This window comes from Myotis yumanensis, unplaced genomic scaffold, assembly GCF_028538775.1.
Source record: "Myotis yumanensis isolate MYYU_CA2020_CCGP unplaced genomic scaffold, mMyoYum1.0.hap1 SCAF_8, whole genome shotgun sequence".
Taxonomy (NCBI): domain Eukaryota; kingdom Metazoa; phylum Chordata; class Mammalia; order Chiroptera; family Vespertilionidae; genus Myotis; species Myotis yumanensis.
In genome coordinates, this window is record NW_027223759.1 from 61237288 (window position 1) to 61251284 (window position 13997).

A 13997-nucleotide genomic window follows, 5' to 3' on the forward strand; every position below is an offset into this window, starting at 1 on the left:
TATTAATTTATCTACATAAAAGATAGGACTATATGCAACTTTAATAATTTTATTTCTACTTTGTTTAGAAGAGAGATGACTGGCACATAATCAAAGATGTATCTGTGAACACCAAAATAATTTTTCTCATCTTTTTTTTTTCATAGCGCTTATATACTGAAGCCTGGGACAATGACAAGAAAACAATCCATGTTATGCCTGACACTCCAGAAATCATGCTAGCCAAGCTTAACAGAATAAACTATAGTGATGTGAGTAAACGATTGCTTTTATAATGAACAGAAGACAAAAATGAACTGTTGTAGCTGTCTTCTTAATGAACTGTTTTGACTAATTTATTATACATACTCCAAACTAACATTGCCAGTAAGAGATAGTTCTACCTTGATTCAATTTTGGACTATATGTTAGATCTACAAAGTAGGCCAGCCCTTTAGTAACAGAACATCAGGGAATGGAATGCTTATAGAGGAATATTCCAATAGGAATTATACTCCTCAAGCCTTCCCCTATATGACAATGTGGGTATCAAGTCATTATTTGGTTCAACAACTATTTATCAGGCAGGCACTGGCTTGGAACTCACTAATCATTGTTTTTGCTGCTTTATTAATGTTCTGGTTACCATTTCATGTTGTTTGCAAACATTTTTCTAGGTGTTTTGTTTAGGAACAACATTTTCATCAGGCCAGTGATTCTGAAACTCTACTCTACAAGTAGATCACAGTCTGTAATGATAATCCACAACAAAATGAGGAAGAAAAAGGACAAGGCATTGAGTTTTTTATGAGTCCAAATATATTTCGTTTTAAAATACTTTCCTTATTCTTTCTCCTTTTTTAATATTAAAATGGCCTTTTATTTTATGATAGTGATAGTAAATAGGTTTTTTAGCATGTGTTTGTTTGGCAAGACAAAATTTTGGCAACCCCAAATTTTTGAAATTTGCCAATCAATAAAATTCCAAAGTTTAGAACATGTCCCTTAAAATCTTCAAGTGCCTATGAAACCAAATTTTTTACAAACCCACCCTAATACTTCACTTTGTGGATTTGTTTCTGAAGTTTAAATGAGGATGGAAAACGTTTAATAATTAACAGTTTTATTTTTTATGAAAAGAGGAGTGATTTAATTACTCTCTTTTCTGCAGAAACTCTATAAACTTGCTTTGGAAGAGTCCAGGAAGGAAGGCTATGACTTGCGTGTGGATGCCATTCCAATCCAAGCAGCCAAGGCTTCAAGAGATATTGCCAGTGAGGTAAGTTGATGTTTTTAGAAGAGGCATTTTTTATTCAAAGATGTTCACAAATGGAAGCTTTTGTAGTTTTTCTTGACAGAATTTTTGTTGTCCCTACACGTCTCAATTTCATTTAGCGATTTCCCAATGTACAAAGTTGCAAAGAAAAACGAAGAAAAGCACAAGATACTATGCCCATTATACTTATTAATCAATTAAAGAGAAAAATTTTCTTAAAAAGTAAATATTTTATGCACACTAAAAATGAGTTCATATTTTTGAGTGTCAGAAATTGAGCAGCAGTTGATCCAGATATTTGTTTAAAAAAATACATTGATAGCACATGCAAATCAACCAATATAAAAGTGAACACTTTTCTACTACTTCTATCCATTTATTTTGGCATTAAAAGAAGACTTGATGATGGATGCGCTTAGAGTTTTAGTTCATACTTTTTAACTTTCAGTGAATTTTTCCTACCCAGAGGCCCCTAACTGGTTACAAGAACAAATTGAGAAGTAAGCAAAGCTTTTTCTCAATACCCACTTATCTCTTCTCTCTGTTCCTTCCTTTCTCATGAGGAACATCTCCGGGAGTGTCCCGTGCCCTCATTATGTTCTAGGGCTGCTTAGAACCCAAATCCAGATTTTTCTTCTTCTTTAGAAGAAAAATGCTTTAGATTTATGTTTCATTCCTTCAATTATTTAAACTTTTTCTGGCTATTAAAATGAAGAAGCCCATACTATGATCATCTCATGGCGAAATGAACCATAAGATGTTATTCTTGAATTTTAAAAGTAAGGAGACTGTTGACCCAACGCATGACTTTCTCACAGTGAAAGTTCAATGACATTAACAGGCTAATAAGGGAGGCATTTTCTGGTGAAACTATCTAAATGTGGCCCATATACTCAACCAAGGAATTCACTAAATTCTAATTATAAGGAAGATATTCTAAGCATCAAAGCATTTTTTTAGAAAAAAATAGCCACATCTTTAAATTAAGTAGATGCTTTTTTAGATTATACAAGATGTTTTACCTTTACTTGTTAAGCAATCCAATGTAAACTAGGTAGTATTGTTTAAGAGAAAGAGAAAAATATTCAGAACCAGAAGCTACTTCATTCTAGTCTGAACTCTGCCTCCCACTTATGATGTGACCTTGAATAAATTAATCCCCTTAAGTTTTAGGTTTCTATTTTATAAAACAGGCTTGACAATATTTACCTTTCTCACACTAATGGTAGCAAAGATCAAAATAAATACAGAAATTTGTATATGAAATTATAAAATGTGATATGAGATGTTCTTATCATTAGACTCATATCCCTTTTCTTTTTTTCAGTACAAGTACAAGGAAGGCTATCGTAAACAGCTCGGCCACCACATTGGAGCCCGGAACATCAAAGACGACCCCAAGATGATGTGGTCCATGCACGTGGCCAAGATCCAGAGTGACAGGGAGTACAAGAAGGACTTTGAGAAGTCAAAGACCAAGTACAGCAGCCCCGTGGACATGCTGGGCGTGGTGCTGGCCAAGAAGTGCCAGATCCTTGTAAGCGACATAGACTACAAGCATCCCCTGCATGAGTGGACCTGTCTGCCCGACCAGAACGACGTCATTCAGGCTCGGAAGGCCTATGACCTTCAGAGTGATGTGAGTAGGTCTACTATTATTCAAAATGTGTTTTTAAAGCTTAAAAATGAGGTCTAACTTCTTGTGTGCCATGGAATTTTTTGGCAATCTGTTGAGACCTATGGACAACTTCTCAGGACAATGTCATAAAAAGTATAAATCGAAAATATATATACACTAAAAGCCCAGCACATGAAATCACGTGGCCCCACTTACCTGCCCACCCCCTGCTGCGCTTGCAGCCCTGCCCACCCACGCTGGTCTTTGGTCATTATGGCGTTAGGGCCACAGGCCTTTTTTAATATAGATACATATACATATATGTGTGTATATATATATATATATATATGAATGTATATATGGATTTTTATTAACACATTAAATGAAAATATCTAGCAGTGAGTGTAGTAACTAGCTTAATTTCAAAGCAGTTATGAGCATAAATATTTCAAGATGTCTGCACAACTGTAATTGGATATGAAAATATTTGCGATTTCTGTTGCCAACCAAACCCATGCAGTGTCAATACTACTATGATCTCTTGACTAAACTCATAACTGAAAGAAATGCTATATTTCCATTAGAGGTTAATGAAAATAAATATATATTTTTTCTATCTAAGTTCATTGATGGTCTAGTTTAACCCTTTGAGTGCCAACCAATATCCTAGGAACTATGCTAAAATTGCCAAGGCATTTTTGCTGATTTTACAACAGTTTAGGAAAAAAATTATGAATCGCAAGTAAATGAAATTACATATTCAAAAACTTAAGGAAACCTTTACTACATTGACATATTTAGCAATATCATCATCACTAATAAAAGCAGACTTAGAACTGGAAGCCATTTCGAAGCTTTGATAGCGCTCCCGGCACTTTTGGCGAAAGACAGGAGGAGCGTGATCGCGCTCCCCGGCACTCTAGGGGTTAACTCAACCTAACTTTCCAAATGAATTGATTGCATTACCTTTTTCTGACTACTTACAGGAATATCTATTATAACTGGTAAAAGAAAGTTTAGGAATGAATTATACATTGAGATAATTTATCCAAGAAGCTAAAAACAATACTTGCCTAGGAATATGTCAGGCACTTTTGTTGTCAGCTAGTAAATTGTCCTGAGCACTTAAATGCTACCTTATTGGGTTGGTAGCTCCTTTTTGTTTTTTAAATCAGGCTCTCATAAGTAGTCACTTTCAAAAGAATGATAAAAGTCGTGGCACTGTAAAAAGAGAGTTTCCCAAAAATCCATAAAAATAAAAAGGATTGTTACCCTTAATAATGAGAAAAATTATCCTTCAAGCAATTATTTAAATTCAAAGAATAAAACTGAAAGAAAGATGAAATATCTTATTTTACTTGAATTATGACAGAAAAGAGGACTGAAAATAAGATAAATAAGAGTAAAAATATATGTACTCTTTGTCTTAGAAGCATGTATATAGAATTATATGAAAAAAGACACCCTTTTTGTTGTTCCCAGAAAGTACATTAATTCAACATGTGGTCATCCTTTCTTTATATTATAGGACTGGCTGTGAAGGCCATTGTCCAAATAGATAAGAACAAACTGTGTTCTATTAGTCCCACACAATATGGGCAATCAAATCAGAAAATAAGCTCTTTGTATCAGGAGGCAGACAGTAATTTCCTTAAAGTGGTTTTGTATCAATGAAATCCATATTATTATAGCGATTTCTGGGTCTTTAAAACAAGGCTACCTTCAGGAACAAAGTGTTTGGCCCCTCTGTACCACAGTGGGTCTTCCCAGAAATTTACACAAGTAATATTCAGAATTATACATCCTCTGTAAATGCTAAATCAGGGTCAGACACCAAGTTGTCTAGGTAATTTTTAATAAATATTTGACATTATTTTGTTTTCAGGCTATTTACAAGGCTGATCTTGAGTGGCTGCGAGGCATTGGATGGGTGCCCATTGGTTCCGTAGAGGTCGAAAAGGTGAAGAGAGCTGGAGAAATCCTGAGTGACAGGAAGTACCGTCTGCCTGCAGATAAGCTCAAATTCACATGCATTACAGATACCCCAGAAATTGTCCTGGCAAAGAGTAATGCCCTGACAATGAGCAAGGTTAGTCTTCAGCTGTTTCCAGTTACCTGAGTCATACTTCTCGTGAATATAGCTCATAAAGTGAGAAATATATAACAGTTAGCCTTTTGTTTTAAAGTCTGGGAAACACAGTGTTTATAGAAGTACCATGCACAACTCAAATTAGTTGCTTGGTTTATTCTTTCTTCTTAGGTTGTGGAAATTGTTTTGAAAAGTGAGCTGCTATTGTTGCTTTCAGTTTTATTACGTAGGATAGATGATCAGTTCTTTTTTCTGGAGTTCTAGCAATTTGTTTATTGAGACTGAGCGAATTGTTTATCGAGTGGATAGAACCTTAATATGCACATTTTAGATTGAATTCAACTTATCTAAGTTCTCCCACACCTGCCTGGACATCTTCCAAACATTCAGGTGGTGATATTGAGTGCTTGCTCATTGAAGAATGTGAAATTGGCTCTCAGCAAACCTCAGAATTAGGGGTATTAACACTCCAGAAATTCTATTCTATACCACACCCATTAGCAGTAACCACAGTGATAACAGCAATAGATAATATACAATTCGTTGAGTGCCTACTATGACTGATGCATTTTATGTGTTATTGTTAATTTTCAAAAAATACTCAATAAAAAAGATATGATTATCTCCCTCCAAGAAATGAGCAATATGAGGCGCTATGTACCTTTTTCAAGATCACATAGCTTGGACATAGTGGAGTTGGGTTTGAACTTGGGATTGACTCTGAAGTCTAGGGATTTCTACTACATCACAGTTCTATAGCCAAGCTCCATCCTTGGAGGTACTGAGTAAGCTTGAGTTTTACTGGATGAAAAGAATTAATAATTGAGATCATTATGTTGTTTCGTATTAGCTGTGAAACGATCATATGGCTGTTTAAACATTGCCATGTTTAACTCTCCTCACTACCCTTTTGCTTCCCTCACCTCCAAATAACCTTAAATAGGCTATTTTACTTAAGTGAGTTAAATGTGATAACTGTAATGTACCGCCTTTAAAAAATACGGGTCTTATCTTATTTCCCTCATAGCACTTATATACAGAAGCTTGGGATGCTGACAAAACTTCCATCCATGTGATGCCGGACACCCCAGAAATCATGCTGGCCAAGAGCAATTCTGTCAATATCAGCCAAGTAAGAGATTTCCCGATCGTTGTTTAAGCTGCTCTAGGAGTAATTAAAATACTGTTTCTATCTTACCACCTTCCTTTCTGGAATAGGCCTAGTAACTGTCTATCACCCTTTTATTTTTCTGTTGTGTATTATCCTCCACATAGAAACTGTACACCAAGGGATGGGATGAATCAAAGATGAAGGACTATGACCTGAGAGCTGATGCTATTTCCATCAAAAGTGCCAAGGCCTCGAGGGACATTGCCAGTGACGTAAGTGCCCTCGATCTGACCCCCTTGGTCTCACATTGCTGAACAACCTTAGTGCAGCTGGCGGGCCCCACTTTGTAACTGCTTCCACATGTATTCCTCCAGGCCTGCTTGCTACGTTCTAAGACCTTTCCCTTTGTTCTCATAGAGAAGAAAAATATATTTTTGGAATCATAGTTAGAGTTGATGGAGGAAAGGGTTCCACCAATGAAGATATATGATTACACTACAGTTATTAGTGTAATGATAGCATAAAATATTAGTTTAAAATTATTCAGAGATGCCAAAATATTTGCAAAGTAAAATTCTTATCTGTTTGCTAATGGATGTTCATGTTGTAATTCTCAGTGTGTATATGGTAATAGAACTGGATTTCTAAACCTATATTTCTGACATTTTAGTACAAATACAAAGAAGCATATGAAAAACAGAAAGGCCACCACATTGGAGCCCAGAGCATTGAAGATGACCCCAAAATCATGTGTGCCATAAATGCAGGAAAGATTCAAAGTGAAAGAGAGTACAAGAAGGACTTTGAAAAATCGAAGACCAAGTATAGTACCCCAGTGGATATGTTAGGCATCTTGCTGGCCAAGAAATGTCAGACACTGGTCAGTGACATTGACTACCGGAACATCCTGCACCACTGGACATGCTTACCTGATCAAAACGACATTATCCAAGCAAAGAGGGCCTATGAGCTGCAGAGTGATGTATGTAACATGAACGCTGGGAAAGGTGGAATGGGAGGATGTAGATTTACTAATTTTCCAGTCATTTCCTCTGTGGACAGACCCATGGGTTGTGCACAACTCCAGGAGGGACAATTCACATTGTTTAATAAAAACATATTTAGGAGTAAAGCTGGGTGCAAAGACTATAGATAAAGAATGCTATTTGGTCATGTTCTTTATTCCCTGGACTATATTCCAGACTGTTTTCTTCATGTCATTTTTATTTTTTGGCAATGAAAATATATTTCAGACAAACTTAAATTGTATGAATGGGTTTTTTTTAATTGCCTCTACTATATTATATCCAACACACTGAACAGACTTTCCATGGGTTTCTTTTTACAGGATGAAAATGGAATGAGAGTCAACAAAATTTCCTTTTTAAAATGTTTATTTTATAATTTTTTAAAATATAAAATAATTATCATAAAATTTAACATTATTACTAGTGTATTCCTATTCATGGTTAGTATAAAGAATTAGGCTTTTACAAATTACTCTGTCATTGATATTACAACCCCCAAGTTATGTAAAATCTCAGGTCCTACTTTTTTGGAACCACCATCTCCCCATGAACTTGATTTTTCAATTACAGGATAATGTGTCTAACATGGGAACAAAATTTTGTTCTAACCCCTTGTAGAGTGTATATAAGTCAGACCTGGAGTGGTTGCGTGGCATCGGCTGGATGCCAGAAGGCTCAGTAGAAATGACCAGAGTGAAAGGTGCTCAAGACCTGATGAATGAAAGGCTCTATCGGACGCGACCAGAAGCCTTGACATTCACTAGCATTACTGACACTCCAGAAGTTGTCCTGGCAAAAGCCAATTCTCTGCAAATTAGTGAGGTAAGAACCATCTTATCTCAGGCGTTCCTTTTGTGGGGCTTTGTTATCAAATGAGGCCAGCCACAGGGGACAGGAAGACTGTTCCTCTTCAAAGACTGTAGTGATGGGAGCACCTCTAAGAGTCTCTTGACTAGTTCAGTGAGGACGCATGCGAAGCAGAACTCTGCCGCATGCCAAGGTGCCCATCCCCTGCCATACATTTGGAAGCATTAAAACTAGAAAAGTGTTACTCCATTGTGCGTCAGGAAAACAAATATTTAAGTTCTATAAAATACTACAACCTGTGGCACAATGCTGCATATTAAATGGTATAAGATTGTATTAGTCAGGCTTCTCCTGAAAAGCAGAACCAGTAGGGTGTGTAGGAGAGATTGGTTGTAAGGAATTGGCTCTGTTGTGGAGGCGGCAAGTCCAACATCTGCAGGGTGGGCGGCAGACTGGAGGCAGGAAGGCGCTGTAGTTCAAGCCCAAAGGCATCGACAGGCAGAGTGACTTCTTGTTGAGAGGAAGTCAGACTTTTTTCTAAAAAGGCCTTTGACTAGACAAAGCCCACCTACAATACGGAGGGTAGTCTGCTTTACCCAAAGTCTGCTGAGATGTTAATGTCATCTTAAAAATACCTTCACAGAATGTCTGGAATAATGTTTGACCGAATGTCTGGGTACTGTGGCTTAGGCAAGTTGACACGTAAAATTAACCATCACAACCATATATAAAAACATTTTTCCAGATTAAATGGTCACTTAGACTTTATGTTTCAGATCTCCATTCTCTATGAAATATTGAAATAAAATTTCCCTTCTCTCCACAGAAACTTTATCAAGAAGCCTGGAATAAAGACAAAATCAACATCAACATTCCTTCCGACACGCCAGTCATGCTGCAGGCCCAAATCAATGCCTTGCAAATCAGCAATGTAAGTGGCATGGATATGAAGTGTCAATGCCTTTATGAGTCAATATCTGTCCACTATGGAGTGTGTTGTAATTGAAAAATTACCTATCTTAGAAATGTTTACAGCTTTTGATGCTCGACACTTTCTCTCTAGCTACCACTCCCAATACAATATGAATGGAAATTCTCTTTTAAATGTTAGTTTAGATACTTGGTTGAGTCCCTGGACTGCAACGTGTAGGATACCTGCATCTTAGTGATGTACTTCTTTCAACCTTGAAATCACTGTCCTATCTATATATATAAAAGCCTAAGCGACCAAATGACCGGAACGACTGGTTGACCAGTCGCTATGGTGCGCACTGACCACCAGGGGGCAGACGCTCAATGCAGGAGTACCCCCTAGTGTTCAGTGCACTCCCACAGCCAACCTCCCAAGGCGAGCCAACCTCCCCACCATCCAGCAGGTCCTGTCCAGCAGGCCCCATCCGGCAACTGGCAGATCCCGGCCAGTCCAGCCCTGATAGGCCCCAGTCGCCGGCCAGGCCTAGGGGGCCCACCCGTGCACAAATTTCATGCACCGGGCCTCTAGTATCTAATGTTCACAGCTCAGTTTCATTGTATCTTATTTGAGAATAATGAAATCCCTAGTTAAATGCTTCTTAAAAGGTAATAGTCTCTATTATCTTTTTTCTATTGTCTTTATCAGTTTTTGACTGATCTAGAACTTTCTTGTTGGACATTTGAAGGCTATAAGAAAAGCCAAAAGACAACTTTTAAATATATGCAAAGTGCAGGATATGTATGATATATATGTCACGTCATTAGCAGAGACCTCTAAAAAGTCAAAGGACAACATTAGGAAGACAATCTAATCAGGTTTCATATGTTGCCTTGTGAAGAAGGTTCACCATTGATTCTTAGTTTTCATCTACTGTGTAATGAGATTTCTTCAGATGTGGGCCATATTGTGATGAATACAGATATTCAAATATTAGTTTGGGTTCAGATGTTTAGATTTAGGTGTTTAGCTGCTAGACTTAGATATTTACCTTTGCAAATTTTATCAGCAGTAGCCAGCACTCCACAAAGTAAATAACCAATGACCAAGAGAAGAACTCAGAAGTGACAGGTTTTGTTCTTATGTTGCCATCATTGACATTATGCCTTATGACTCATATGACTACTTTGAGTATATTTACTTATTTTCAATTCTTGTAAACAAACCTGTTTTTTCCCTCAATAGAAACTCTACCAGAAAGACTGGAATGAGGCCAAGCAGAAAGGCTATGACATAAGAGCAGATGCCATTGAAATCAAGCATGCCAAAGCCTCCAGGGAAATCGCCAGTGAGGTACAGCTCCTTGTTTCCTTGTGGTTCTCCTCCTCCATGCAACAGATAGACAGAGTATTTTTCAAGAATTTGGGTGTTTTTTAAAGATCTAGACAAATGATTATGTTTTGTCTTACACTAAAGACTTTATTTTAAAACACATTAAAATGGGACAAAAGAACATTAAGGTAAGCATAAATGAGGTACATGTGTAAATAACTTCTAAGTTGTTTCTAAGTAGGAGAAAAAAATCGTGAAGAGTCTGTGTGAAATTCTTGGGGAAAATTCAGGAACCGATACAATGTGATTTTACCCCCAAAATATTTCTGACATTCTCCATAAATATAAATCACAGGTGAAAGTGTCAAACAAGAAGACTTAAGAATGAAATCACATTTTATAAACAAGATTTTATGCTGGAGGCTTATGTATAATGCTCTTAGTAACCTTTTGAAGTTCATTTAACAGTACTTTTAAAACTTACTAATGGTCAAAACAATTATCCTATCAAGTTCGCCCCTCCCCCCCTAGTTCCAAATCTTTAAGCCATCTTTATTCCCTTTCTCCCCATTCTTCTCTATTTTTTATTTCATGTATCCAGCTGTTTCTATCTTCTTCCTCCTTTTTATCTATAAAAACTACACCTGAGTACAGTGTCTGCTTTATTCCCATTCTTTCTATCTCCCTTTTGTCCAAATTTACCGATCAGATCTAAATATGGGAAAGAGAAGCTATCTAACTCTAGTCCTAAGACATTGAGGACAAGCGTGGACCACAAACTCTTATCCATGGGTCTTTTACTGTCATCTTCTGATTCAAACCAGCAACCTTCTTTCCATTCCTGAAACATACATCTTGTCTGTCTTCTAAGTCACACATGATTTTTTCCTACTTGAAGTACCTTCAGTACTCTTGGGGGACCATCTGACCTAATGTTTCCACTTGCCAGGCAATTTTGGGGATGGTTACCCTTACTGTGTCCCCCCGCATCTGAAATATGTGATAATAATAGTACTACCACATAGAGATGTTGTGAGGATTAAATGAATTTATAATTGCAACTATTTTTAACTAAAAAATCAGCAATATCAAATGGATCAACCTAATACATTTGAAGCACTCATAATAGAGTCTGGCATAGAGTGATTGCTCAGTAAATGTTAGCTATTATTATTTTTTTATTACTCTTGTTTACCATACTGTCCCTCCTGATTTACTCATGTCCTCTCTAAAGCTATCTAAATAGCCCTTTCTAATTTCCTTAAAGTGAGCTGATGTACATAATGACTGCCAATGTCAAGCCAATTTATATTAAGAAAATATTCTGAAACATGTCATGAAAAGTTCTCTAATACATTATTTTCATATGTCTTTTTACCTGTTTTTTCACCACTTTAGTACAAATACAAAGAAGGTTACCGTAAGCAACTGGGCCACCACGTGGGTTTCCGCAGCCTACAAGATGACCCCAAATTGGTATGGTCTATACATGCTGCCAAGATCCAGAGTGACAGGGAATATAGGAAAGCTTATGAGAAGTCTAAAGGAATTTACAATACACCCTTGGACATGATGTCAATTGTTCAAGCCAAGAAATGCCAGGTCCTGGTTAGCGACGTGGATTATCGCAATTATCTGCACCAGTGGACGTGTCTGCCAGATCAGAATGATGTGATCCAGGCCAAGAAAGCCTACGAACTGCAGAGCGATGTGCGTATATTATCACCAGACCCTTGGGAGATGTGTGTCTGTGTGTGTAATCACAGTGTATTCCCTGGGGATGTAATCTTCATAGAAAGAACCTAGCATAGTCTGTACATTTCATGATAGTAGAGTTTTTCTGAATATTTTTTAATCTTATAGGGATTCCTTCTTATGCAACAAGGCCTTATCCATCAAGATGAAAATCATTCTGCTGTTCTATGTAATTAGGTAGAAAATTTCAGTCCCAGTTGTTATGATCCAGTACATTTGTGATACATTATCAGATACCTAAGTTTCAGAAACAGGTTAAGCATAAGAAAATTTTGCATTTCAAGTTTATCTGGTACATATAGGAAATATATATTTATGTTATATTTTTGTATATAGAGAAAAACGTTTATAGATGTGTATTTTTTTTCTCATTATACGTGCATCTAAGGACTTTCCCCCCTAAATTCCTGCAGATGATACATCCGTAGGCATTCCCAGTGGTACATAAAGGCAGATTCCAAGTGGTGAGCACAAAAGCTCAACTTCGCATTTTATGCCATTGCAGTCTGTCATTCCCCAAATGCCACTTGTCAGCCCTGCTCCAATCCTGGAGGATAGATCCTGTGAGCTTCTCCCAGAGACCTGTGCCAGAGACATTACCCCCAAATGTTACCATTTAATGCTGATCCTTGAGTTTCGTGGGATTGGCCACCCAGCTGATTTAAACAGAGATCGTGTGTGTGGTTTGTTGGCATTGTGCTCTACTACAAATTTGACTCTCCTGCACTCTGTGATCCTCTCCTTCATGCAGAACGTGTACAAATCAGACCTGGAATGGTTGAAGGGTATCGGATGGTTGCCAGAGGGTTCTGTGGAAGTGGTGAGAGTGAAGAATGCCCAAGACCTCCTCAATGAAAAGCTGTATCGTACAAAGCCTGAGACCCTCAAATTCACCTGCATTGCTGATACGCCTGAAGTCATTCTGGCAAAGACCAATGCTCTACAGATCAGCGAGGTAAGCTGTGAACTTTAAACTGCTAATACCCATCAGAATCCTGAAGATACATATATCCAGATAGAATTTTATATAGTCGGTCGATGAACAGTATCCACATTTCATTTGCTTAGATAACTCTTTGCTCACTATAAGTGTAGTGGGTATCTTCATGTTTCACAGACTCTGATGTATACTTTGAACGCATTTTAAGACCTTGCCTATAATACTGGTCAACCAGTTAATATCATGATCAGAAATTGACATCTTTTTTTGTATTCAATCATAAAATAAGTTGAAAAGTCCAGGGGTAGCAATGTTAGACATTATTAAAGTTATTTTAGTTAAGAGAACCAGGACTTTACTAGCATTGTGGAATATCATAGTTACCTACAATGCAGGTTTACTGCCTGATAATTACATGTGAATAAATGCAAAAGGATTCTTTTACTACCATGTTTCTGACTCATTTTACATTTATATTATATTTTGCATGAATGTATTCCTCTTGTTGAAGTCACTATTGGCACTTTCTAAACAAAAACAAAATGTGATCTATATTTACATAGGAAAACCTTCAAAGAGAATTTTTAATTGTAATGTCATTCATGTGGTAATTGATTTATTTACTTGTCAATCATCCTTTGTTTTTCATTTTTACCAGCCATTGTATCGCGATGCCTGGGACAAAGAGAAGGCTAATGTGAATGTGCCAGCCGACACTCCAGGGATGCTGCAGTCCAAGATCAACGCCCTGCAGATCAGCAACGTAAGGCACTACACACCCATTTGCTTTATACAATGCTTTCTGAACCTTCCTGCCTAACTGAACCTTTAGGCAATATTCTCCGGAAAGTATTTATGAAAGACAGTTCCTTACCATTCCTTTTATCTCTAGTCTTTTAGTTAATGTGTGTGTGTGTGTGTGTGTGTGTGTGTGTGTTTAGAGATATGTGTCTTTATCTTTGTTGGAAGGAAAAATGCAGTGGTTTTGCCAAAACACAACATAAAAGTGCCTATGCATGTATAATAATACTTAGCTCTCTTTTTAGTGACCCATCATTGATTTTCCTTTTAAAAACCAAATGACATTTTTTTCTCATTTTAACATGATTTCCTGTCTCCTAAATTTCCTTCTTAAAAAAAAAAGGTATAAGA

The 13997-nt window shown here is 37.1% G+C and overlaps 1 protein-coding gene across 11 annotated transcripts in view; it reads left to right on the plus strand.

The window, feature by feature from the left end:
- The window catches only part of NEB (nebulin), a 193655-nt gene that overhangs the window by 97538 nt on the left and 82120 nt on the right, over positions 1-13997 (plus strand). For all 11 annotated transcript variants that reach the window (XM_070423008.1, XM_070423018.1, XM_070423007.1 and 8 more), the window contains exons 75-87: positions 147-251; positions 1151-1258; positions 2583-2894; positions 4759-4962; positions 5990-6094; positions 6238-6345; positions 6744-7055; positions 7720-7923; positions 8735-8839; positions 10064-10171; positions 11549-11860; positions 12657-12860; positions 13504-13608. In XM_070423008.1, coding sequence (XP_070279109.1) covers positions 147-251; positions 1151-1258; positions 2583-2894; positions 4759-4962; positions 5990-6094; positions 6238-6345; positions 6744-7055; positions 7720-7923; positions 8735-8839; positions 10064-10171; positions 11549-11860; positions 12657-12860; positions 13504-13608 — 2292 coding nt within the window. The remainder of the gene's footprint in view (positions 1-146; positions 252-1150; positions 1259-2582; positions 2895-4758; positions 4963-5989; positions 6095-6237; positions 6346-6743; positions 7056-7719; positions 7924-8734; positions 8840-10063; positions 10172-11548; positions 11861-12656; positions 12861-13503; positions 13609-13997) is intronic.